The following is a 26,058-nucleotide window of genomic DNA, read 5'->3' on the forward strand; positions in this document are numbered from 1 at the left end:
AGCAGCTTTCAGAAGAAATGTACATCTACACAAAATATATAAATTGATTCCTACTGACATATATAAGAAAGCAAAGGATGAAAATATCAGTATTTGGGGCTAGAGAGTTAGCCATACACAAAATCCAGTGGAACTGCACATAGGGGAAAAAATATTATGAAAATGTATTCAGTATAGGAAAATTGAATTACAGTTACCTAAAAAGAGTACCAAAAGCATGCTAATATGACAAGCCATCTTCACCTCTGAAGTAAATGAATCGTATAATTAAACCAGATTGTTTTGTCCAATTTATAGACTTATTTGCACACCTATCTCCAACTTATTTTGCACTTTCATACTTGTGAACTCAACAAGAACATCATACTTTGTTCATGAAGCAACTGCACACCAGAAGTTGGATTGATGTATGGCTAGTACCATTCTGGTTACCTTGCGTATTCTTCTAGAAACAGGACCAGACAACTGACAATCCCCACATAACAGACATACTTCACAGTAATGTTTCCTGAGTAAATATTCCCAGAAGCCCAGCTGCATAGGATATTTCCCAACTCTTGAGTGTACTACAGGGCAGACAACCGAATGCACCTCACCCCACAATTCCAATATAGGCATTGTATGTTTGGGTCTTGGTACAGAACCTTAACCAAGCTCTAAGGGAAATATTTATAAAGCTTTTTTAGGATGATTTATAATCAAACTGCCAAAGCCAAAATGCTGGAACTTATTTCATCAGAGAAACAGCTTCAAAGCCACAGAAAGACATTCTATATGCTATATGAAGCACATTACGGGATGTATCTACTTTTCTGTTAGCCAAAGTTGAAACGATCACTTTGACAAGATGAACATTAAAAATAAAGAATATTCTGATGGCCTTTTCCTTCCTCTATACATATCTTAGTTACATTTCATGCATTCATGACTTTTGGTAAATTTAACTCTAAGATGAGTCATAAGTAGTATTTATATTGCATTATAGACCAAATTTTGCAATCTGCGCTCTCATGCTCGTAAAAACCCCCAACTTTTAAAGCCTGTTTAACCCCTCTGCGATGCACAACCTAGACAAAAGCAGCTCAGGCTGGCAAAATGTAGGCACATAAACCTCTCATGATCTTCCATTTTTTAAAACATAAAATGAAAAGCAACAGTACCCAACTTTTCTGTTGAAGGAAACTATTTCAAAGGCATAATTTGTCTAAACTTGCACACTGGGCCAAACTTATAAATATGCAGCAATTCAAGACTATGTTGTGGAGCACAATTGGCCCAACAGCATGCAGAAGGGAAGACTGTAACTGACAACGAAGCCAAAACAAGACACTGGGATCAGTAGCAGCAACAGCTTTGAATGCTACCAGAACCAGTCCTTTTCTGCTGGATGTGGACACTTCATCACAGATGTCAGTCTTCAACGTCCACAGTTCGTAATAAAGCAGATTAAAACAAAGCAAATGGGCAACATCTTAAGACAGCAGGGACCATGAACTGCAGCATCCACAGAGCTTGTAACACTTTCCCCTTCTGCCACTGCTATATGGAATGGCAAACTTTTGCACATGGATGGGCACAAAGGGAGGGCAGTAATGCTATAGAGCTCTACTGATAAATCCAACAGAGCTCATCTGCTGGTGTCATGGGACTAACTGATGAAACATTTTACATTATACGAAGAAGTAGTAACAGATCCCTATAAAAGTTCACGTATAAAATACTGTACAGATGGTCACATTGATTAGGAACAAGGCTGAGGAATGGCTTTAAACTAGTCTACCAATGCATTAGCAACAAGTACAAAAAAACTGAAACATGTGCCTACATTTCTAACCGTGCATTCCCAGAGGTGTGTCCAAGAATGAAAGGCTAATTAAAATGTGGGCCTTCCCTACACTGCCAGCAAAACTAGGAACTGGAAAATTTTAATAGTAGCATTTCCCTGTTTTCAATTCACATTGAATATCAATTGCCTGGTTGAAGTTTAGTAACTCAAATCTGTATATTAAAAAAAAACAAACAACTTTTCTTGATACTAGAAAACAACCTTTCCCTTGTAAACCCAACATTGCAGAATTACAGAAGTAGCCAAGAGATCAATAACCAGCAGGGAGAGCAACAAGACAAAGCACATTGTGTTTTAATTTATAGGAATAAGTGGCCTCTCCTCTCTTTTCTTCCAGATACTGGTTTTGCTATCTCTTCTCGTGATAGATGGCCTATCCCTTTTTTTAGCAGAAGGGATACCAGTTTCGTGACTTCCTGATACAGTTTTTCTTCTTAGACCTTCTTCATCATGCTGTTCTACAACTGGCCCATTCCCTCCATCCAAAATATGCCTCACAGCCTGGTCCTCTGGAGTGCAAACAGTGGTCCCACTTTCACTGCTACTTAGATCCAGATCTTCCAAGTAAAGAATCTTAGAATGCGGCATATTTTTTATGAAAGTTTTCTCTCTCTCCAGTTTCCTACTAGGATGATGCTCATTCATGTCCACACCAGAGTCCAGACTGGTATCATTACTCTCTGTTTTTCTGCCCTTTTTCAGATCTATGAAAGAATGCCTCACTTGAGCGATCGGCTTTCCATCCAGGGATACAAACCATGCTCGAGGGTGCGGAGATGGTTTTCCTTTAGAGAGTTCCAATAATGTTTGTTCTGAAATACCTTGAAGTTCAGATGAAAATGGAGTCATTACAACCGCTTCATTCAATGTCCCAGGAACAGAGACAGACTCCAGTAAGCTATTAGTGTACCGGCCCCAGTTTGATGTTTGAGAAGGTAAGCCCTCTTCACTATCTAATGTACTGTTTTCATCTCTGCAGACAGAAGGCTGTGGATGAGAGTGCACTGGCATTTTTGGTAACGTTTGCATGTAACTGTCACGATTCATGGGTTCCATCATGGGGCTATATACTAACTGCCCTTTTCTTGGCAAAGTTGCTGATTTTGCAGGATGCAATTGTTCTGGGGAGTGGAAAAGGTCAGAGGTTTGAAGAATAGCAATAGGTTGATTGTAAAGATGCATTAGATGTTCTGGGATATGGGAAAGCCCATACATCTCCTCTTTCAGTGAAAGGTACCTGTTTTGGTCTTGAATGTCCCTAGGAGCCTGGGAAATAGTAGCGTTACTATGTTTTGGCGGCTGTAAATGCCTAACTCCAGCATTAGGCTCCAATGAATTGGCTGAATTTCTTGACTGACCAGTCTGACATGATGACTGATAAGAAGCATCCTCTGTGTAGATTTTAAAATTGTCTCGTGATTTTCCCTCTTCTGTGTCTATGGACATCCTTCTTTGAGGGCTGTATGAAGAAATCTTCGGTGTATATAACTGTGACTTATCCTCCAACTGTAAAGACCCTTTGACAGCATTGACGTGATTTATGTGAGTTGTTGACGTTGTCTGGTCTTTTTTTATGACCTCCAGTCTAGTTGTATTTTTTTCCTTCTTTTGCGTCCGACCACATTTATCCCTATGCAAAAGAGATGCAAGGTGACTGTAGAGCATACTAGGAAATAATAGACCGTTGACTACCAGAGCTGAAGACTAGATTTTTGTTAGGAAGAATGTGACATCACAAACTTAAAATGAAGTTCTATAATAACTGGAATTTTTGAAGAAATATTAGGCTACACATTATAGTTTAGCTAAGGAAACAAGTCTTAACTTCAAGAGACTATTTTATCAACCTTAAATTCTACTCATGCTGAGCCTCTCTTTTTGCTTACCTGCAGTAACAAAGAAGAACAGAAAAAAATCCAATGATAATGACAACAGTACCTCCCAGTATGGCCGTAAGGAAGACTGTGTGATAGGCTGTTATGTCCTTGGAAACCGCACTAATAATGGATTCTAGATTGTCGAACAAAACCAGACAAGTATTAGTTCTCAAAAACAAATAATTCCACTTGATATGCAGAGCTGTAGCTAATAAATTAAACTGTACTTTTCCAGTGATTTTGTGTTCCTATGGCACTACATTCATCCTTCCCTTTTCACCTTGCTATTTCAGCAAACTGGAAAATACACAAACAGTGGTTACAATATAATGGATCTTCAAAGGTTCATCTCAAGTACTAAAGCCTTACCATGACACCTACTCAATTCCTGTCAAATTACACTTGTATTAGTTGTCCAAACTGACCTAGAAACACAGTCTACATTTTCTATTTAGTGCTTCTATCACAAAGTGCTATCTGTCTTTAAATTTTGACATCATATTTCTCCAATAAGAATCCCTTCATATGAATTTGCAAAACATGCAACAAGTCTACATAAAACAGAATCCACTCCGACCGTTTTACCCAAGACTAATTTTCTTCTTGTATTTCCTCCTGTCATACATCATCCTCAACAGGAAGGGATACAGTCCTGCTGATTTTTAGATCTCCATAATCACAGGTCCCTTGCAGGCTTCTTTCAAAAGATGGAGACAATATAAATATACAAGTTCAAATACAGTCTGGACTTTTCCCCCTATAGCATTTGAAGTTCTAGGAAACTGTTATACGCACAAAGGCATTGAAACAAAAGTTTTCTAACTGTTGAAATTGCATGTCTTTTCTCCCTTTCTGTTGTTAAATAAAGCCAAACTGACAGCCTTAGATACATTGTTACTTAGGTTACTCAGTAATTTCTTTGCCAGTCATTGTAATACCTCTTGTTCCAGGCAGTGGAGCTGCTATCCAGTAGCCTAAGTGTTGAGCAGTATATGTCCATACTAATTGACCATCTGCTTCCTTTACCATTCCTAGCCCACGGCTTACCCAGGCACCTGAGAAAAAAAAGAAAAAACAGACAAAATATTGCACATGCCATGCAGGATTCTTCTTTATCTCAAACCATTAGCAATTAAGCTATTACCAAAAATATACAAGGTCACAAGAAAAACTGAAACTTCTGACCTATATACTATTTATTACACAGCTTTCACTAAACATGCAAACTTTCTCTCTTGATAATTTCATTTCAAATATACCTGTGTGGACATTTACTTTGAAACAAATCCTCAAAATTACTTACCAGAATTAATTTAATATAATTCATTTTCTATTAACAAATGTTTTTCATAGATATGCACACAAATAATTTGAAAAATCCTATTATATGAGCTTAAGCATGTATGAAGGCCAAGACTGAAAAAAAAAAACCAACAAAAAACTACTAAGGAGCAGGTAATCTAAGCATACCAATACAAGTTTAATATTAGCTAGCAGCACTTAGTGGCAAAGCATTATTGTAGCATAATAAGTTACAATAGGATAAACAGTGTCTTGAATGTTTCTCTCCTTCTCCCTGCCCCAAGGCAGTAACAGTTCAGTTCGCCCAAGGAAGGTCTATTGTTAGGACACAGATTCCACACCATCTGTTTGGCAACACAAAGGACAGGTATTATGGTATGCCAGCTTCTACAATTAATAAAGCATGCAGTAGAAGAGACAGAATTCTACTGAATACACTTGAACGCATTTATTGTGGTCCATCTGTTAAATTCTAAGGACAGAAAACAAGCTCATACTGAGAAGGAGAGAGAACCACCAGCTTTTTTAAAACAACAATAACCAAAGCATGCAAAAATTATAATTCATATAAGACCTACAATTTCAATTTCTCTCCAGAACACTTCTTTCACCAAAGCAAAAGGAAATATCAACCGGACAGGAGGTAAAGATGAGAACTCACACATGCCACAATGTGCGCATGCACAGACACGCACACGCACGAAGTATCATTCGGCAGTAAAACTTGCAGCCTTCTCCTGGTACTTGTGATGGCTGGCAGAGGGAGAATAGCAGCAGCAACCAGCCACCTAGAACCCTGAAAGACGTGGTTTCTCAGTTACCTGGAAAACCTCTTGTCCAGACTCAGGAGCAAAACCAGCCAGAAGAATCTTCCATCCCTAACTCTCATATTAGAGGCAACAACAACAGATCCTCAAATTCTCTGTCCTGTCAACTCTAAGGCAAGATACCACTATAAGGCAAAACTATTGTTTTACAAGTATAGAGGGTGGGTTACTTACAGGCAGATAAAAACCAACACAAACCACCACATATAAAGGGCAAAAAAAATTCTAGGTCTCCAGAAGTTCTATCTTGACAGAACAAATCTGTAAGAAGCTATATAATCTCTGCTGTCCTCTTCAGTAAATTATATCTCCCCCTGATATACTCCACAGAACATAGCACATATTAAGAAAAACATGAAAATGTGATTTATGAGTAAGCACATATTCTCTTATGACTTACTGCAATCCAAACAGAAAGATAAGATTCTCAATTTAATGTTGCAATGCAAGCTTTTTTTTTTTTTGAAATTCTATTATAATCCATAAAGTACTTTTGGTACTAATGAGGAAAAATATTTAGTAAGAAGGAAGCCAAGTTCAATATACATCAACAAATTCTGCATTTACAGCAGCTGGAACATAATTACAAAAGCTCATTTTCCAGGAACAGTCTCAGTACTATTACACATTGAGTAACACCAGGGAACACTGCATGAGCAGACATGTAAAAGCAGTTTCTATCGTCTTCCTGGCATGTATGGATCAGCCTACACAATATCAAACACAGACCTGTTCCCTTACTGCTATCAATACTGATACGGAAGCTCTGATTACCATTATGACATATTCCCCAAGGACTTGAGAGTTTAAAAGTGTGTGTCAACATCTTGCTGGGGACAACCCGCATGCAACATCTTTGGATGCCAGAGTCTCCTTAGTGCAGTGGTAGCTCACCATTCAGCTCAGATGGGGGCCTGCTGCTACTTATGGACCCTCATGAATGCTTGCTGGAGAGCCTATGCGTTCAGCTGTCCTCAGTTACCAGAACCTTGACTAAGGAACACCTTGCTGTTACTCAGTTACCATAGAAATGAGTCATTTTGCACATGTCAGATCAAAGGTAAAAATAAAAGAAACGTATTTAAAAATTAACATCCAGAGCACTGAATACAGTTGCAATTTTGACTGTAGAGAAGAGATGAGGAAGTGGAAGAAAAAGTAGAAGTTAAGAGTTATGCACAAAAAGTCTCTATGCTTGTCCATAGTCCTCCTTGTCCTCTCTCAGCAAGCAGCAGTGAAGGCTCCACGCAAACACTACACCTCAGTGAGCACCCATCACAAACAATTTACCTTTACGGAATCTCTATCAGAGTATACCCCATCTGACAGGAAAAAACCCAACGGTTTTAATAGTTTTTATTGGGTCAGCATACCACACTCCTGCTCTTGCTCTACCCCCAAGGCCAACATGCCTAAGTAGGCATGCTGAGTAGGCCCCTCAACACCCACATACACACCTTACACTGGTTTATACTCTAGCCTGACCCTGTGCCCAGCTGCTCTAGCTCTGTCAACTTTTTGGTTTAGTACCATTGTTGACCTAGTTTTCTGTTTAGTGAGTTAAAACAGTTTGGCATAGGTACAGATGAGCACAGGAGCTGGCAAAAGTGGCTGTGGCAGCAAGAAATCAAACCCCTTTGTGCTATTTTACCACGTCAGACTAAAACCCTTTCTTTGATGAAGAATGTTAACCCTTATCACTGGTTACCCTTCTGAAATCTTCTAGGTGTGTAGACAGACTTAATCTTCTATGCCAAAACTTATTCTATTCACTCTTTTCCCAAGAGACAACCTAGCCAATTTTTTATTAGCATATTCTTCATTCAAATTAATGTTCTTTGGTTGTTCTTCATTAAGATGAACAGTTTGTTTCTTGAACATGTAAACAATGCTTTGCTGGAGTTGGTGTCCTCTCCTGTACTTTCAACAGTTGAATAACAGCTTTTTGCCTTAATAAGGAGTAAGACGCTTACCTCTTCATTCGCATGCGTATTTCAAGACCAAGTGTGATGGAAAGTATAAAGTACAATTTAAGACAATCAGTACACTAATGCACACATGCCTAATACAGGACATCTAAATGGGATAAGTGTACGTAGCTCATTACTCACTCCTGACTAAAATTAGACAGGAAGGGATGACAAAAGGTTTAGAATGTCTAATCCCCAGCCTCCTCTTCCCACATATACTGTAAGAACTATGCTGTTCCCTCTGATAACTCTTATTTCACCTTCATTTCACTTTCTGAATTGCTTTTGTTAACTGAAGCAATATCTATCCAGGTTTAGTGTCAAAGAACCTTTAGAGCTATACTCTAGGAAACAAAGCATCCAAGTCTTCAATTCTTATTTTTCTTTTAAGAAGGCATTCACAAAATTACCAGGTTTAAAATTTAACATCACCTAAAACATATGTTCCCTGAATCCTTAGCCTCCTCTGAAAATAAAAATCCATCACATGTAAAATTTGTTCAACAGGAATGCTAATGGATTTTACCAAAGCTTTTTGAACTCATGTAAGCAGGGAAATTCCTTTGAACAATTCAAGTTAACCAATCAAAAATAATACAGAACCCCTAATAAAATTTGTGGCTATTTACCACTACCTCATATATTACTGCAATCACTGTCTCATGACATAGTGTCATGTGCCCAAAACTATACACATATCCTAAAAGGTAGAACAACATATAACTCAGCCCACTTACCAGTTTTCATATCGAATGTCCATGCAGGTATAGCATCTCCTGATTTTACAGTACTTGTGGGAAGAGGAAGTGTAATCTGAATGGGACCATTTACTTTCAGTTCTTTCCCAGTCAAAAGAACATTTACGCATATTGCAGCAAGAGGAGCTAATTCCATGCTTTTGAAACCTGAATGTAAGAAATATCTTGTCTGTAATTTTCCATTCATAGTCTATTTCTTAAAAAAAATATTTAGAATTAAGAACCTATCCTTATTATAACTAAAGTCAAGCCCTCATTCGCATCCAGTTAAACAGTCAGCTGTCACCAACTTGGTCAAATAAAAATAAACATTTCTTCTCTTCTGGACTTTTAAAATCTTGTGATAAAAATAAAAACCAGTCATTTCTACAGCAAATCTGTAAAAGAGAAACAGACTTTTGACACATAGGTCCAATGCTGACTGTAGAACCAATGATTAGGCAAAACTTGGCTTGGGGGTGGTGGAAGAAGGGTTTTTCCCCTCAGATAATTTGATTACAAAATAGCTAACCTATGTGAAATATAGACAATATAAGAATTTTTGTATAATTGCAATATATATAACATTGAATCAAACTGAAGACTTATGTAGATATATGACTGCTGCATTTCTCCTTAGTTGAACAGTCCTCTTAAACTCTCCTGTAAGGATTAACTTTCTAATTTGGCAGTTATAATCAACTGAATAGTTAATCATGAGGCTTGTCAAAGCACTCAAAGGAAACATTGCATATACAAAGCTTTACAATGCAGTTTGTAAAAAAGTTTGTTTCCTTTGTTTTCCTTACACTAATTTGCAAATACTTCAGAATGCACAATATGACAGGATGGTGAAAGAAGCTGAAACAGAATTAGTAAGTACCAGAAAAATGTTAAATCTATGCAAGCTGTTAGAAGCTGGTTGTGAGAAAACTCCTGATGCATCAGATATCAATTAGCTTCCACCTGCCTTAAAAGGAAGCCCATTCCTTTAGGAGTATATGAATAATTTAAAACATATGCCAGACATTGAAAGGAAAACTCAAAGGGGAGAAACACTGCTTATTCTCTTATGCTTTACATTTAAAGAGGTGAACTATAGATAAGAAAGGTTTTAAAATATGTAAGTCAAGAAATCAATATATATGATGATTTTAATTCAGTGGAAATTAAAGGAGAGCATGACAAGTTCAAATAAGCCATGTAGTGGCCGCCTCCTGTGCTGCAATGAATTTAAGAGCCTCATGGCTTCAGGTCCACTGGGAATAGTAAGAAAAGAACAAAAGAAACACAGAACTGCACACAGTACAATCTACCAGAGATTACTGTATTTATGCAAATAAAAAAACCTGACAGAATAACAAATACTAAAAGATCCAACTGCATATGAGCAGAGTTATAATGACTCACCAAACCACTTACTACTTCTCCAGTGAAAAAGATGCACAGAAAACATGATTACAGTTGTGCTCAGTATACTTAGTGACTACTTGGTTTCAAACAGGCTTACACAGATTAACTGTCTGTGAGCCAAACTAGAGCTTCCATACAATCTTTATGCTAGGTGTAAAGCTCCTAGAGCCAACCATTCTAGTAAAAATGCAGAAAACCCCTCAGCTGAAGTCAATTGCTGCAGTTTTACTGATTTCTTTAGGTTCACCTAGTTTACACTCTGGCCATAACCATATTTTTAAGGCGCTTACTAAACCAGTTCCACAGTCTCATGAGATCCTGAACATAACCTATACACATACACACACATGTGTATAAAAAGCAGCCTGAAGGAGTATTTTGGTGTAAGACATGTTATGTTCTCATACTACATGGAACAAGACAAAGAGTGACATCAGTTACTTACCTGATGTGTTCATAGCTTACTCCTGTAGAAGAAAGCTTTGTGATTTAATGCAACAGAAGCAGGTTCTGGCCCTTTTAATTTAAAGCATATGTTTTTCTGAAACACTGTGCACTCATATGCATTATAATTTGAAGATTTCTTCTTTAAAAAAAAAATCTTAAACAACATATTTACATACCAGATTTATTTAGAAGAATTCCTGTTGTGTAGAGAAAGCTGTCCACTTTCAAAAATTGCTCTGGCACTGTCAGATAGGCTGTAACATTTGTAATATGGTGATTTGTTGGAAGCTTTATTAAAAATTTTGGAAACTGAACACTTGGTTGAGATTTGGCATCTGTAAAAGAGTAATATTTTGTCTTAGCAATGGTAAAACATACAGTGTTTTTATTACTGTTCAGAAATCCATTTAGCATAACAACTTGGTTTCACCCATTTTCTCCATGGTTTGTGTATTTCTAGTCTAGCACTTGTCACAGCCACACATACAGGCTACACAATTAACTGAAAATCTGGCTTTGAGTAAATAGGTATTATAAGAGTATATGAACATGCTAAATTTTTTTTTGTATGTGTACACATGGTTATCACAAAGTGTTTGGATTATGGTCTGCATACACTGAACTTACCAGACAGTTTTCCAGTAATTAAGACAGTATCTTCAAACAGCCATATATTAGCTTGACTTTGTGGGAATAATGAAAGCGTCACAGACGAGTATACTGTGGAAAGTGATAATATCTGTTACACTGTGCAACCAAAAAAAATGCTGTTAAGATCTCCAGTTCTGAGGGAATACTGAATAGAGCAGTTAAAAAAAAGAGAGTATATGAAGACTGGATAAATAAATTACTCCTGTTGTCCAGAGCAGGAATTTCAGTGGTTAGGCAGGAAGATCTCTGTTGTATGTTTGCTACTGTTTTGTGCCTTCTATGGATAAACAAGCAGCTAGAACTCTTAAGAGTCCATCTCTTTTAAAAGCAAAAAACCCCCACCTCATATAACTTTAAGAGCATGCAATAGTGAAACAGGAAAACTTGTGAGGAAACACTGCTGAGAGGAAACTATAACAACAGGTTATACCTGTTATACAGGACTCAAAGCATCCAGGATCACTAAAGGACTCCAGGATCACTAAAGACAACATGATTTTTTTGTCAAAACACATTACCAGCCCTTTGCTAAGTCTAGGTAAACAACTTCTCAGAATACACTCATGGTATCGCAATATAACCTACTTGAAAAGGGCTATTTTCTGTTTTACAACAGTAAGAACTTTGACAAGTCTAATGGATCATTCACCCTTACATCTGCATTGACAGGCGCAACCTCCCTTGACTGACTTCATTCAGTCTTTTTCAGTTGACAGTAACTACCCAGACTGCTGAAGAAGAGAGAAATTTAATTACCGACAGATACAGTTTAATAATAGGACTTTAAGACGCTTACGTACTTGGCATTCTCCCAGTCTTCCAAGGCAAAGGTGTTAACATGTAGCCATCCTTGTACGATAGGATAGTTAAGCTTAATCCTAATTTGTAGGGAACTTTTATTAATACTGCTCCATTGCTACCAGTAAGAGTAGAATTTGTCTTCGTGTAGTTAACAAACACTTCCACAACCGCTTGTCGCAGGTACTGATGACTGATGATGTCATTTACTTGAACTTTTAGTGTAAAAACAGATCCTATTAACAGAATGAAAAAACAGGAGGTCATAATACATCATAACTTAAGGACCATAACTTAAATTTGTAAAGAAGCCCTAGAGTTTATGCCTTATCTATTCATCCACTGTATGGTGGATCTCTATCTCAACAGAGGGTAAGATCTGGCCAAAGCGAGGGGTAATCATACAATTGTATACCACAGAGAAGAAGGAAGCAAAAAACCTTGAGATGGGGCACAAAGATGCCAAAAAGTGTTTACCAAACTCAGCAAATATAATACCTAACCAGTTAAAACCAAAAAACAACAAACCAAAATTACAAAACAATTCTTCCCCTTTTCATTTAATCTTGAACAATGCATCTGGGATAATGGGAGATTCAATGTGCCTTGCAAGTGCTCTGCAATACCACACTGATAGTATATGGTCTTCTTATCCAAGTATAACCCATGGCTTGGGTCACACATTTAAAGAAGCACCTTTAGTTTCTAAAAACAGAGAACCTAATGTCTACAGACTGTGGGATAACACATTTATTTTTACATGTGTAAAATTATTGTACAGTAACCAAATGCATCCAGACACTTAGACTGGTTTAATCTATCACGTCCCATCAGATTTACACTTCTGGTCTAGTTTTCACCTTTCTGCATTGCAACTTCTAAATAATATTTGTCTATGTCTAATTAGAGGATCTGACATTCCTTTACAACACCTAGCATCTTGCAGAGATCATAATTACAGTGATTGAGCAGTATCTTGAAAACAGTAAGTCCACTTGAGTAACAGTCTCAAGATACTCTGAATTATGTTCAGTTTCTCTCCCACCTTGATTGTAAATAATCTATCAGGGAGTGTTTTCATAGACAGCAGATACATGGAAACAGACAGAATTCCATGTTATTTCCATGTGAAATTAAGTTACTATCATTAATTAAAATATCTATGGACCACTGTTAAAAATATTTCAAACAACATCAATTTTCCAGTAGTTTGGTTGCAGACATACTACTATTGAACACCACTGCACTACTTCATACCCCAGTATTTTCAAATAAATTAATTATGAACATGCATTTCTATTTAGGTCAAATGTCAGGCTAAGTTTGTTTGAAATTTATCTTCCTAAAATCATAGTTCATTTTATTATGTTCTCTCCTCTATAATTGAGATTGACATTGCACCAAGAGATTACTACCATTGACCTTGATTTGAATGAAAAGGCCTTGAAAAGCTGAGTGCAATCCATCAAAAAACCCAGCATGTAGTGAAGACATCCAAGTTAGGCCTCTCTGAAATAAGTATTTATTTAGATCTATTGTATGCATAGAGCATATCATATATTCAAGCAAAAAATGACCTGCACACAACAAAAGCTACACTGGCCTCAATTTATTACTATTTATTGCATACACAGCAAAAACTTACCAGCTGTGCCAGTTTGATTCTCTCCAGTGTTATAGAAAAATCTACATCATCTTGTGCAATTAATATATACTTTCAAAAAAAGAAAAAAGATCCCAATTGTACTCAAACATATTTGATTGAATTAAACAGAAAATGAACAATAATCTTGGAACAATGTAATCTGTCTTTTTTTTCTTATGTGTGATATTTCTAGAATAAAATTGCTTTTGAATTGCTGTTGCTAGAGGGTTTTTAAATCACATGATAAAAAAAATATGTCATGTAAGCAAATTATGGCTACTAAACAGATCTTCAAGGCATTGATCCAGTTACACATATGCAAAACTGGGAAGACAGGTCATTTGCCCTTGGTCAATGACTATTTAAAAGGCTACTAAATAGGGAAAACAGACTGTGTACAATGTTCTGAATCTGTAATCACTTGGAAGCCAGGAATATCTCGTGAAATGGTATTTAAAATTAAGAAATTCAGTACTACAAAATCCAAGCTCATGCCAGTAGGAACCAATCCCAGAAATGCCTGGTATGAACTAGTATTTTAACAGCTGGAATCAAGTCAGGAGAAAAAGAGCCTAGTATTAACAGCTGAAATAAGTCATAAACCAATGAAAATCTAGAATGTACTCAGAAAGACACTTTCTTTCAATCATTTCGCACTTTTCATGTGTATTTTTCCATTTCCTGCTATAAGCCTTATGAAAACACAGGTGGGGGAGTCACTACATTCCTCCTCCAGCTGTTAGTAAATTCAAAGGTTAATTGTGCAAAAATATTTCTTCCTCTCATCTCCTTCAGCTACATCCATATTAAAACCCGCTTTTTTACAAGCTTTTGGTTAAAAAGAAAAAAAGGCTGCAAAAATGTAGAAAGCTATACTATTTTCACTCTTTCTCATCATGAACTGACAAATATCATTGGCTGCCTTTAGCCATACTCAACTTCCATTACCTCTTTCTCATATGGATTCAGAAATTGCCACAGCATTTTTCAAAACTGATACTCTGCCTGAAATGATGTTGAGAAGATGCAGAAGCATAGTTGTAAATGCAGACTGAACTCCTAGGGGGTTAATAAGACAAAGGTCTCCCATGTGAAAACACACAGGGTCTTATATAATGCAAGCTCTGAAAGAGTAATTACCTGCATATTACTGTTATCTATGTAAGTAACACTTACTCAAGTGAAAAATGCTCACTTCACACCCACTAATATTAAGACAAAGATTAAAGGAGACTGAATTCCTAGGTCTAGGCTTTTGGCCTTATCTTTTGTGCTAACACAAGACTCTTCCTGGAGAGAGAAAGTATGCCAATCATCTGGAAGTTGTTCCCTCCCTGCAAGTAATATACACAAGCAAAACATTTACATTTTCTAGTATCAACCAGAATATACTCTGCCAACAAGTCACCTGAAGTTTGTGTGCAGTGATTTTGGGAAGACATTTTTAAAAAAGAAAAAAAAGTAATCGTCTTTTAATCCCTCAACAGTAACAGTGCAGAAAACACGGGCACACAATATTATGCCTCTGAATCCAAATGTTAGTGAAATGACAATATGTAAAAAATCCTCGTTAAGAAAGCCAGCATCCAACAGTAACAACAATTTTCCTCCCCCACAGCCAGGTTTCACTATTGTTTTGTATAAAACAGAGTGTACCAGAGCATCCTACAGCAGGCCAGCTGTAACAGCCTAGCTAAAAGCAAACCAATCATAAGGTCCTAAGAGCTCAGACTGTGTGTGCAGTAGTGGCCCAACATGTATGACTGATCTGTATCTTTCCAAACTTGATATCCCTTGACCAACCCCCTCACATGACTCACATGCATTTAATGTGCAAATTTATCAGACACATTTAATGGCATTGAGTTATGAACAATGTCACATTAACACTCATGACATCTAATTTGCAAAGAAAATCCTGGGGGTTTTTTTCCTCTTTTTATAAAGATCTTAATGCACAAGTCTTTAAGGACACTTTTAAGTCTCAAATATGATGCAGACTGCAGCAGCATTTTTTAATCACAATAAAACGTACTTAAAAACATTTCAGATGGAGAGATGAACTGTTGGTTAACAAAACCAAAGCTGATAAATTAAACAACAGATGAAACTTGTGCTTTTTTCCGGTCACTAACACTTGCCAAACACAAGTGGGTCAGCTGTATCTCAATATTAAACAGATTTGACAGAACTCCTACAATTAGAAGAAAGAACTCAGTCTTAGCTAATTTGATTTGTGCTGCCTCAGAGGAAGGGAGATTTGTCTCTTGGCAAGTCCACTGGAAATGCCAGTTTCCACAACATTTAAACGTTTGCTGATAAATGATCATACAAATGCAGCAGTTACTTAGACAAACAGGGCCTTCTACCACATTTAGCTACTTCAGATACGTCACAGCCAGTAAAGTGACATCTCATTTCTGCAAGCAACAACATCTAATGCCTGGAATTTGGCTTCACATCACTGTCCTAACTTGGAAATCGTATCACAGAATTAAGCCAAAGAACTGCTTGGAATTGCAAGCCGGGTACAAAGCAGTGCAAAAAATTCTCTCTTTATAACACCACTATGTAATTTGTTCTTAATTCTTTACCTGCAGATAAGCAGTCATCTGGTTACCACATTTATCTGAGATTTAATTAACATGGCCAAGGCCACAGACCTTACAGGCACCAATATATTTCAAACTACATTTATCATTAACTGTGAGATACAGCAGTGAACACACACATGCAGGGCACTGCCCAGGAAGTATTCCTATACATTTGGCGACCCAGACACAAGCCCCTCTTCCTATCTGTCACCAAGGTCCTATAGCAAACGAGGTTCTACACCTCGAAGGAGGCAGTTACTCTTCTCAAACACAGACAACTACCCAATTAAGCAACTACCTTATGGAGTGGAGGGAACAGTAACTACAACTAAATTGTTCATTAGTACCTTCCCTCAGAGAAGACTTTTCTCATTCTTGCCCAGAGATGTTTAAACCCATGCCAGAAAAGGCACATGCTTACCTGTGTTCTGTGGAAACTGCCTACACAGTATTACCATGCTCCCGGCTAACTAAACAGATGAAACGTGTGCTGTGCAATTTGCTTCGTCTTAGCTGACTGAACAATAATTTTTTCCATCTTTTCCATTCATAGAACACCATCTTTTTTGGTTTAATATAATTAGGAACATGAAAGGTGCACTGATCCGTAAAGAAGAAATCACATGTTCTAAGAATATCAGGTTTTACTACACATGCAGTATTGCAATGGATTTTGCCATTACGGGGTGGGGGTAGGGAAGATCAATGAAATACATAATCTACACAGTCAACACACATCTGGCTTTAGTAAAACAACATCATATAAAAGCAATCCTCCTGCCCACAAAACCCAATCATTACTACTTAAAATGTCCTTAAAACTACAGTAATGCTAGTGACAAACTACAAAAGTGTATCTATAAAAAGTAAAAGCCTATTATACCTTCAAAGCTCATTAAAAATCCATGTACATGAAGGTGAGTTGTGGCAGCAACTAACTGACACGGCAATGATTTAATGCTGAAGTAAGCCCTCCTCACCACAGTGCACCATCAGCCTGCGGTTACCTTTTGTTCTTTATTAAGGTACAGTGCATTGACACAGTACAGATTTTTCTGCCTTGCATACTGCATTAAAATGACATAATAGGTGACCCCTAAAGTCCAGTAACTATTTTATGGCTATATTCTGACAGTTATTCTCAGATACTCAGATAAGCTCTCTGACCAGCTTTCAATTATGCTTCTCATAGCTATCAAATAACCTGCAAATCTCATTAATAAGCTGTACATCCTAATGTAGTTTTCATTTGCCAACTATCAGTGTTCTTTTATGCTGTCTTACTCCATGCAGTCATTTACAGACCCTACATACAGATGGGCATGTACATGTATAAAGATATTTCTAACCCTACACAAATAATTCTATATATTCCAAATTGGTAATGGAATATCTCATTTAAAAACTACTTATGTGATTCTTTATAAAGATATTTATATGCTATTTATATGCTGCTCCTCTGATTTAAAATAATAGCATAAATGCAGAAAATTATTTTTCCTCCCTAAAATGACACAGGAATACTACTAAAATACAAAACACACTGCAAACATTTCACCCTGTGCAATTTTAACTTTGTCTTTTATTAATTAGTTACAAGTACCATCTACACATTTTATTTTTAATGCATTAAAACTGAACTGAGAAGCAAAGAACCTCACACGGTTCACAAAAGGTCTGTGGAAATTCAGCAAATACCTAATCAGCTGTAAAAATCAACTTCTCTGGAAAAGAGAATGTTAGAGTTAGATAAGACACACACATGATAACAAATATAATCGTTCTACTTGCCTGAAAAGAGAAAACACCTGAAAATTGAGAACTAGCTGACACAGTTCCATTCTTGCACTTAGCACAAGGTTAAAAGTTGTACCACCCCTCTCCAGAATCACTCTGGGAGTTAAAACCTTGATCTAGTTAGCAAACAGCCATGTAACTAACTATAACCATGAAGTGACTGGTAAAGAACATGGGTGCATAAGGACAGACCCAAGTTACAGTGACAGCTAAAACTTGCCCTTGTTTAGGTTGATCTTAAACAAAACAGCAGCATGATTACTCTGATTTTAAAGCAAGTATGGACTGCTCCTTGAAATGCACTTTGGAAAAAGAAGATATTGACATTTTACTGCCATATGTCAGGGATGCTGTTCAATAGTGTTCAACTGTAGAGACTTACAGAGAACTGCTTTTAGGCAATGCAAAGATACCGTAAAAAATGAAATATTAAATAAATTGGAGCCCAGAGCTAATCAACATTTGCTCCATTTGTATATGAACAGCCAAGCCTGTGGAGGTAATACCACCACATAAGCTATACAGCACAGTTCTGCAGCTTAGCACTCTCTTAAAATATTTGAATGCAAAATTGAACATTAAGATATATATTTAGAGGAACAGCTCTGGCAAAAATTTCTGCAGTGGTGCAGAATACATTACCGACTTCCAGGGGCAAAGCCACAAAATGGGGTCTGGGAAAGTAGGACACGACAGTATTCCCACTGCCCTATTTCTGGTCAACCAATTTCCACAGAAACCATCAACAAAATCCCAATTATGAAGGGGCTAAGGCTAGATCCTGAGGGGGGGGGGCAACCAGTGCCTTTTACACAGAGAAAGGCTGTTACAGTCATTTTACAGGAGACAGTTTAACCCAATCTAGTCCAATCTAGATGTCTCCAACAAGCACTTGCTTCATATTCAAGAGAAACTGTAACAGATTACAAATTAGAAAAAATTTGAACACACCACTACCTAAGTAGGGGATTTGTCACCCTACTCTGGTGAGCTTTTGTTGGAAAAAAAAAATTGTGTTCTAACTCAGAGCTTTTCAAACATTTTCTTTTACATTTGCTTCAAACAAAGCATTATTTCAGATACAGAGAAACTCTTCCTTACTTCAATATCATGTGCTGTGATAGGCACATGCAGACCACAGTGCCAGAGTCCTTAAGCATCTGTACATCAGTAAGAAAAAAAATGGAAATTATTTACTAGAAGCTCATTCATATTGATAAATGCATTATTCCAGCACATACTACAGTCTTCAGGTGGCCCTTCTTCCCACCTTGCTGGGAAAAAACCAAAAATAGTACTTCAGAAAACAATTCACACACTATCCTGATAATTCAGTTCCAAATCAAGACTAGGCTGCATCTCTTGAAACAACTGGATACGTTTGCTTTTAAGAGCTGAACAAAACAGCCATGTAAGAAAGATGTAAACCCAACAATCTACTGTAATCTCAAATAAAAACATCTCATCCTTGCTCCCATGGCTTTCTGCTCATTCATTGCTTTCTGAAAACTATCTTTCCCAGTTGCTATTTCTCCATGCCTTTCATACTGTCCTCTTTTCTTGGCAGAACTCTGCTTGGTCTCCTTCCTCCCGGCATTCATCCCATCCTGGAGTAATCTCTGTGATGACAACTCCCCATAATATTTTAGCCCGTGAGATCGCTGATCATGAAGATCAATACTTCTATAAAGATGAGGTGTTTTGCAAGCTTCATAAACTAAAAAGAGAGTGATAAATGTATTACATAAAATTAAATGCATTGAATCCAATCTATCAGGATGTGCACTTTAAAAGGAGACTTCAAATCTAGCAGACTGAAAAACTACAGGGGACTGCCTGTGGCAAATTAGCACACGATACAGAGCAAACTTCAAGGTTCTAAGTAAATTGGTAGGTCAAAAACTAATTATTCATTTAGTTCAAAACAGACCCAAAATTCAGTGTCATGTTATAATAAAACCATATTAAACCATACGGAAAAGCTGACCATCTACCAAAATACTAGAAAAAATGTTATATATTTTACAGATAAGAACAAGGCCTCTTTCCCTTCTAAAAGGGATTTTGGTAGCAAAGAGAAGTAAATGAAAAAACAAACAAACAAAAACAACCAAAAAAACCAACCCCCAAACCACACTACTTTAGAAATAGACTGGCTCAGTCATACATTCTAGGGTTTTTTTCCAGCAAAAATATTTATGGACTTAGGAGCATTTCTTCACATAGAATTAATACTGAATTTTTACTAACGCTTTTACAAAAAAGTTATTCATTGAATTTATTTACTTAAAATAATTTTGTTTCACTTAAACAGAATAATTATTTTCCTTTTATACCAACATAATTCAGGGGTTTATATTTTGTATATATGTGTGTGCATATATAAACATAAATCTTAAGCAAACAAGAGGAAAGGGAAGTTTGTTTTTTAAAGAGGGAGGTAAAGAAAATGATAAAACATTCCTAATAGAAATCTTGCTCTCAAATATTAGTTTAAATTTATGCCTTATTAGTACTTGGGCACTGAAATGATTTCCAAAGTAGTGAACAGTCATCAGGTCAGTGTAAATCAATAAACTGATTTTCTCGCAACTATTGGAATCGGTTCCTCCAAATTCAGAAGCAACTTAAAAGAAAGATTAAATCTAATCAGGACTAAATATGGCCAACATTCGCTATCACATTTTGATAGAGGATGTACTTGCCTAGCGTGAGCTAATTTTTCAGAGAAGTGAAAGAGTTCAGAAACTCCTAGTATTTTTCAAACAGACATTACATAACATGCCAGCTATCTACTTCCATGACACACTTGTACAGATATAGACTGCAGCACTACCTTGAGTTCATATTTTAAAAAATCAAAACTACCACACTTCACAAACATGCAAACTTCTAGTGCTTGTAATTATTTTATTGGATTTGGATTATGTTATGATTTGGACAGCCCTAGAGTTTGAAATTTGTACTACTGCACAGGTAAATTAACATTTCAGCTTTTTCAATTTTAAGATCTGTTGTATATAAGAGCTGATTGATTTAATGAGTTATTTAAATAAATAAAAACAACAAAACAACCCTCTTCTACAACCAACAGCTGAGTAATACCATTGTAAATGGTTATACTTCCAACCAAGATCTCAGACGAGATGCATAAAAAGAAACTAAGTAAGCATGATATTCATTCCACAAATGTTGACATGAACCAAATGCTGATGAAATTTAGGTCCTGCAAAATCGATAAAACAAACCACATCATTATAGGCTGTATCCTTCATGATTACTACTGCATAATCAATAATACACCTTCCTGGAATGATCATGCTTGTAAGACCTACACAAGAATGTCACCAGGTTAATCCATAAAGCTGCTAAATCCACTTACCTATCCAGTGGGAACATACCCCCAAACACTTTCAAGTGCACCTAGTAAAATACATAAAATACAAAGAAAAGAAGAATTCCCCTTTAAATATTTTTATGGGCTACCTAAGAAAGAGCTATGAAATTTAGAAGAGATTTTTTTTTCCCTGTATTCATTTAACACTGCATGGTATAAATATGTCATTAAAAAAAAATCCCATGGAATATTTTTAAGTGCATGTCATTTACTGCTGTTAAAGTACTCATTTGGTAAGTAGTTGCATGATGTTTTTCACTATTAGATGCCTTCTTCATTCAACTCACATATTAAAATCAGAATGTTTCACCATCAAAGACAGAACACAAGAACTCACAGGATACAATAAACCAGAATTTTCATTACAGAATTATATTTCACAGGTCTTGCTGTATTGTTATAAATAATAAGAATTTCAATAAAATTCAAAATTGACACCTGTTAGTGAAGCTATGACAATTACAATTACCATAGCAACTCTTCCATTTTTATTTGCTGCTATTTTGTTGCATCAGCCAGCCTGATTCTCAGAACTCTGGTTACTATGAAAGATGGAAGCTGGGTAATTCACCTTCCTGGAGCAAGGGAGATACGCAGCAGACAAGATGAAATGCTGCAGTCTGCAGAGCTTCACTTATTTAGGATTCATTTATTTTAAATATCATCTTCTGTAACCTTAGATAAGTGAGATAAATGGTTGATATTACAAGACCAAAAATCTTTAATAAAACTTATATATCAAATAAAGATAAATTTGCAAGTGAAAGATTTAAATAAGCAAGTAAATACTAGTAATAGAGTTCCTGAAGCCTAAAAAATAGAACACCTTTGCCCAGGCATTTCAGAGGCCATTGTAAGATTATTTTTTTCATTTCAGTTTACTCACTGGCTAATACTAAACCTGTAATGCTGCTCTTTCATTTTTTTAGGTGACTGCCTGTATCATTCTACCTTGTATCAGAGTTGAGGGAATGAAAAAATGAATATTAAAATTTCACACTTTGTTATAGAATACTGGGAAAAAATGTACGTAAGGGAAACATCAAAATCTGCATAATACTCTATTTTAAATATGCTATCTTAAATACCCACATTATATTATATACCCTGAAGAAAAATGGGCAAGTGCCTATTAGGTGATAAGCAAACAACGTGCATTTCCCACTCATTAAATTTACAATCAAACCTTCATTATGTAAACAGAAAAAATAAATCATTCAGCATCATCTCCTTGACAAAATGAGACCATTTCTTATAGAGAATTTCTAATGATTTGTCAAACCTACCCTTTAATGGTGAATATACTTGGACAGAGGAGGAATATTCCAGTAACCCTGTAGCATTATTCATCTTTTTTCAACCTAATGGGTCAGATACAGGATTTGTCTCATGTAATTCTTAGTGGTGGGTAGTGAGTGGAAAAAAAAAAAATTGTGCAAATTCAAACATCCCCTTAATTTGGCAGGGGGTGGGGGAGAAAGAAATCACAGGAAAAAAAGCAGTACCCTCTTCAAATATGACATTTAATGCCATGAAGGTTTTAGCCTTAAGACAGATATGCCTGTATAAACCCACAGTGGCATAATATAACCTACAAACTATTAATTCAGCATCAGTGCATGTTACTCGCTAATCACAAAGGAAAACTACTGATGCGTTCAGTGACACTATTCAATAACATGCTGGTCACTATTCTTTGCTGAAAATACTTTTCTTCCCCAAAAACTGCAAAAATCTCATACTACTGCTTAAAGAAAGGTATTTGCAAAGTTCCAGCAATGTTTATCTTTCACTTAGAGGCAATGATCCTCTAACCCCCTGAAGAAGGCCAGTGTGTAAAGACATATATGGAAAAAATACAATTCAAAGTTTGCAGGCCAACATTTCCTAACTGTAATCCTGTACATGCAGGAGGGGAATTTTTTTATGTCCTTGTTAGGAAATCCATATTGCTGCAACAAACAAGAGCACCCAACAAGCTACTATCTCTTTCATATATAAGTCTTTATTAAAGTTGAGTTTCATAAAATGAATGATCAAAAAAAAAATCACAAACCATCAATAAATATGACATTACTTTTTAGAAAAATGATTGCAGATACCTACCAATTTTAATTAAAAGTAAAATTCCACAGATGCCATAAAATGAGTTTAAAAAAAGAGAAGGATCTGTCAAATCAGATGACAGGATAAAGCAAAACAATTGAATCAATATTGCCCCCACAATAATATAACTCTTCTGCATACATGGATGCCATCAAGGTAAGTGGCAATACTGAATATTGCCTCTCTACAGCTCCACACAGGATAAAGTGCTCCAGGATCCAGCTAAAGGACAGTTGTTCAAGACGAACACGCTGCCCACCAACTGTGTCTCCAACACAAACAGCACCAACACAGACACACAAGTTCTCCCTTCACAGCAAGTGACCAATATTCCTGTAGGGAATATTTCAAAAACAACACCATGGAAACCTTTCTAGGATGATGGAAATATTTTTATTGACACCAAGACTGAAAATGGGACAGTAAACACTGTTTTCTCCCCCAAAATACTCAGATTCATTCAGCACCTCTGATATTGTGCCAAGTGGACTGGGGGGAAACAAATCCACTTAATTATTTCTGAGACAATGTGTTCCATGAAACATTGAAGAATCCAGGAGACAGAATCAGAGGGACAGGTTTTCTATAATGTGCTTAGGGACCCACCCCCCCACCCCCCCCCCCAAAAATCAAACCAAAACCCAAAAAAACAAACACCAAACACAAAAGGGGGAAAAGGAAAATGAACCTGACAACTAAGAGGCAAACAGCTGTGACAGATTCTTTTGCTCAGCACTGCACCAAAACTATGCAATATCTCACAAATGTTTTGCTGGTTATCTATTCCAGTCAACATAATTAGAGGATTTTCTCAACATTGGTGGTCCATAATCCAAAGAAAATCTCTCCTTCAGCCTAGTGAGAGTAAGTTTTCTCCCTTGCTCTCACAAACAATGAAATAAGCTCCTGCGATATTTATCACAAGGCATAATTCAGGTTATTAACAGCTTTTATTGTTCCAAACACACACTCTACTGATGTCCTGCATTTACCCAACATAAAACCAGTCATTTCTCCTGTTCAGTCACTTAATGAAAGGCTTCAGAACAAAGGAAAAATATTTTCCACAATGACCTGAAAAAACTTTATAATTCCGTTAGTGTCTATAATAGTTAGAGGAGGCAAGCACCTCCTTATTCATTCCAGCAAAGTGGCCTATATTTTCAAATATCTTGACATCACTGACCTTTTTTCTAGTTTAGCTCACATTAGCACAGACAAATTATCAACCAGATTTGCCATCTCATAGAAAATACCTCATACGAGAATGTTCCAATCAGTTTCATTTGGGAGCCTTGCCCATCATTAATAATTAATAATAAATAAATTTGATGTCTTGCCAAATTTCATAACCAGAAGTCCATGCAATGCACTAATATCTATTTTGATAGACTGAGCCAACTGTATACACCATATTTATAAAACAGCCCCAATCTGCAGCAGAGGATATAATTTGACTTTCTTCTAATGTACATGCATTAGAGGAAAACAGTCTACCCAAAATGAAATGCAGAAGTTTTAAGAGAAACATTAGCACCTGACACCACCATAGTCATGTAAAAGTCCAAGTCAGTGATTTGAGACAGGGACAAAACACCCTCCAAGTCTGTAGATAGTAACGAGCTGAGGATGCAGTCAATATGCTCCAAGGGACGTAGACAGAGATAGGGGCCAACAAGAGCCTCATGAAATTCTGCAGGGACAAATACAAAATGATGCATCTGACCCCTTCCAGCAGTACCTGCAAGAGATTGACTGGCAGGGCAGTAGCTCTGAGAACATCAGGGAGTCCTGGCAAACAAAAAGATAAACATGTCAGGAGTGCACCCTGGAATCGATGAAGGCTAACAGCACACTGCACTGCATCAACAGAAGCACAGCAAACAGAGCAAGTAATTAATGCCTTTCACTTAGCACTCGCTAGACTGCATCTGGAAAACTGCATTCAGTTTTGGACCCACAGAAAGAAGTGAGCCTTGTTTAACCTTGCAAAGGAAAGGCTTTGGGGCACCTAGACAATAGCCTTCCAATACCCATGAGTTTACCAAGAACACAGAGCCGAGTGCTCTGTTGAGATGCATGGCAGGATAACGAAAGGCAAGACTCACAAATTGCAGGGAAGGATCTGACTGGACATGAAGAATTTTTCTTCTCTCTGAGGATAAACAATCACTGGAACAGGTTGTCCAGAGAGGTTCTCCATTCTTGGAGGCTTTCACAGCCTAACAGGAAAGAGCTCCCAGGTCTGACTGAATTCAGTGTCAACCCTGCGCTATGCAGGTTGGACTAGAGTGCTCCTGATATCCCCTCCAGCCTGAATACCTCCACAATTCCAGATCCTCATAGTTACTTCCAAATCACAGAAAACACTGGAAGAAAAACCCACAAACATAATCTTCACTTGACTGTGGTTTATTCCAGCTGCTAATTGTAATACACTTCGCAAATCTGGCTGGATGTTTTAGTAGGAGTACAGCATCCTATGATAATTTGGGGCTCACAACCTAATGCAAATGCTATGCTTTATTAAGGAAATAGGATGAAAAGATATACTTTTATCTTGCATGGTCTTACTTGGTTACACTTGCAGTCAATTAAAACAGAAACACTGACGATTCTGAAAGTAAAATCCGTTCAACTAATCAAAGGGT

At 36.8% G+C, this 26,058-nt stretch overlaps 1 protein-coding gene across 1 annotated transcript in view; it reads right to left on the reverse strand.

Annotated features, from left to right (window-relative positions):
- Positions 1-2,123: 2,123 nt before the first annotated feature.
- Positions 2,124-26,058, reverse strand: part of FAM171B (family with sequence similarity 171 member B) — a 32,842-nt gene continuing 8,907 nt past the window's right edge. Inside the window, exons 2-8 of the mRNA XM_069781933.1 lie at positions 11,871-12,104; positions 11,047-11,139; positions 10,596-10,754; positions 8,560-8,727; positions 4,662-4,778; positions 3,733-3,856; positions 2,124-3,476 (exon numbers count right to left, since the gene is read on the reverse strand). Of these exons, the coding sequence (XP_069638034.1) occupies positions 2,141-3,476; positions 3,733-3,856; positions 4,662-4,778; positions 8,560-8,727; positions 10,596-10,754; positions 11,047-11,139; positions 11,871-12,104 (2,231 nt within the window). The 3' untranslated portion in view covers positions 2,124-2,140. The remainder of the gene's footprint in view (positions 3,477-3,732; positions 3,857-4,661; positions 4,779-8,559; positions 8,728-10,595; positions 10,755-11,046; positions 11,140-11,870; positions 12,105-26,058) is intronic.

This window comes from Haliaeetus albicilla, chromosome 4, assembly GCF_947461875.1.
Source record: "Haliaeetus albicilla chromosome 4, bHalAlb1.1, whole genome shotgun sequence".
Classification (NCBI taxonomy): Eukaryota; Metazoa; Chordata; class Aves; order Accipitriformes; family Accipitridae; genus Haliaeetus; species Haliaeetus albicilla.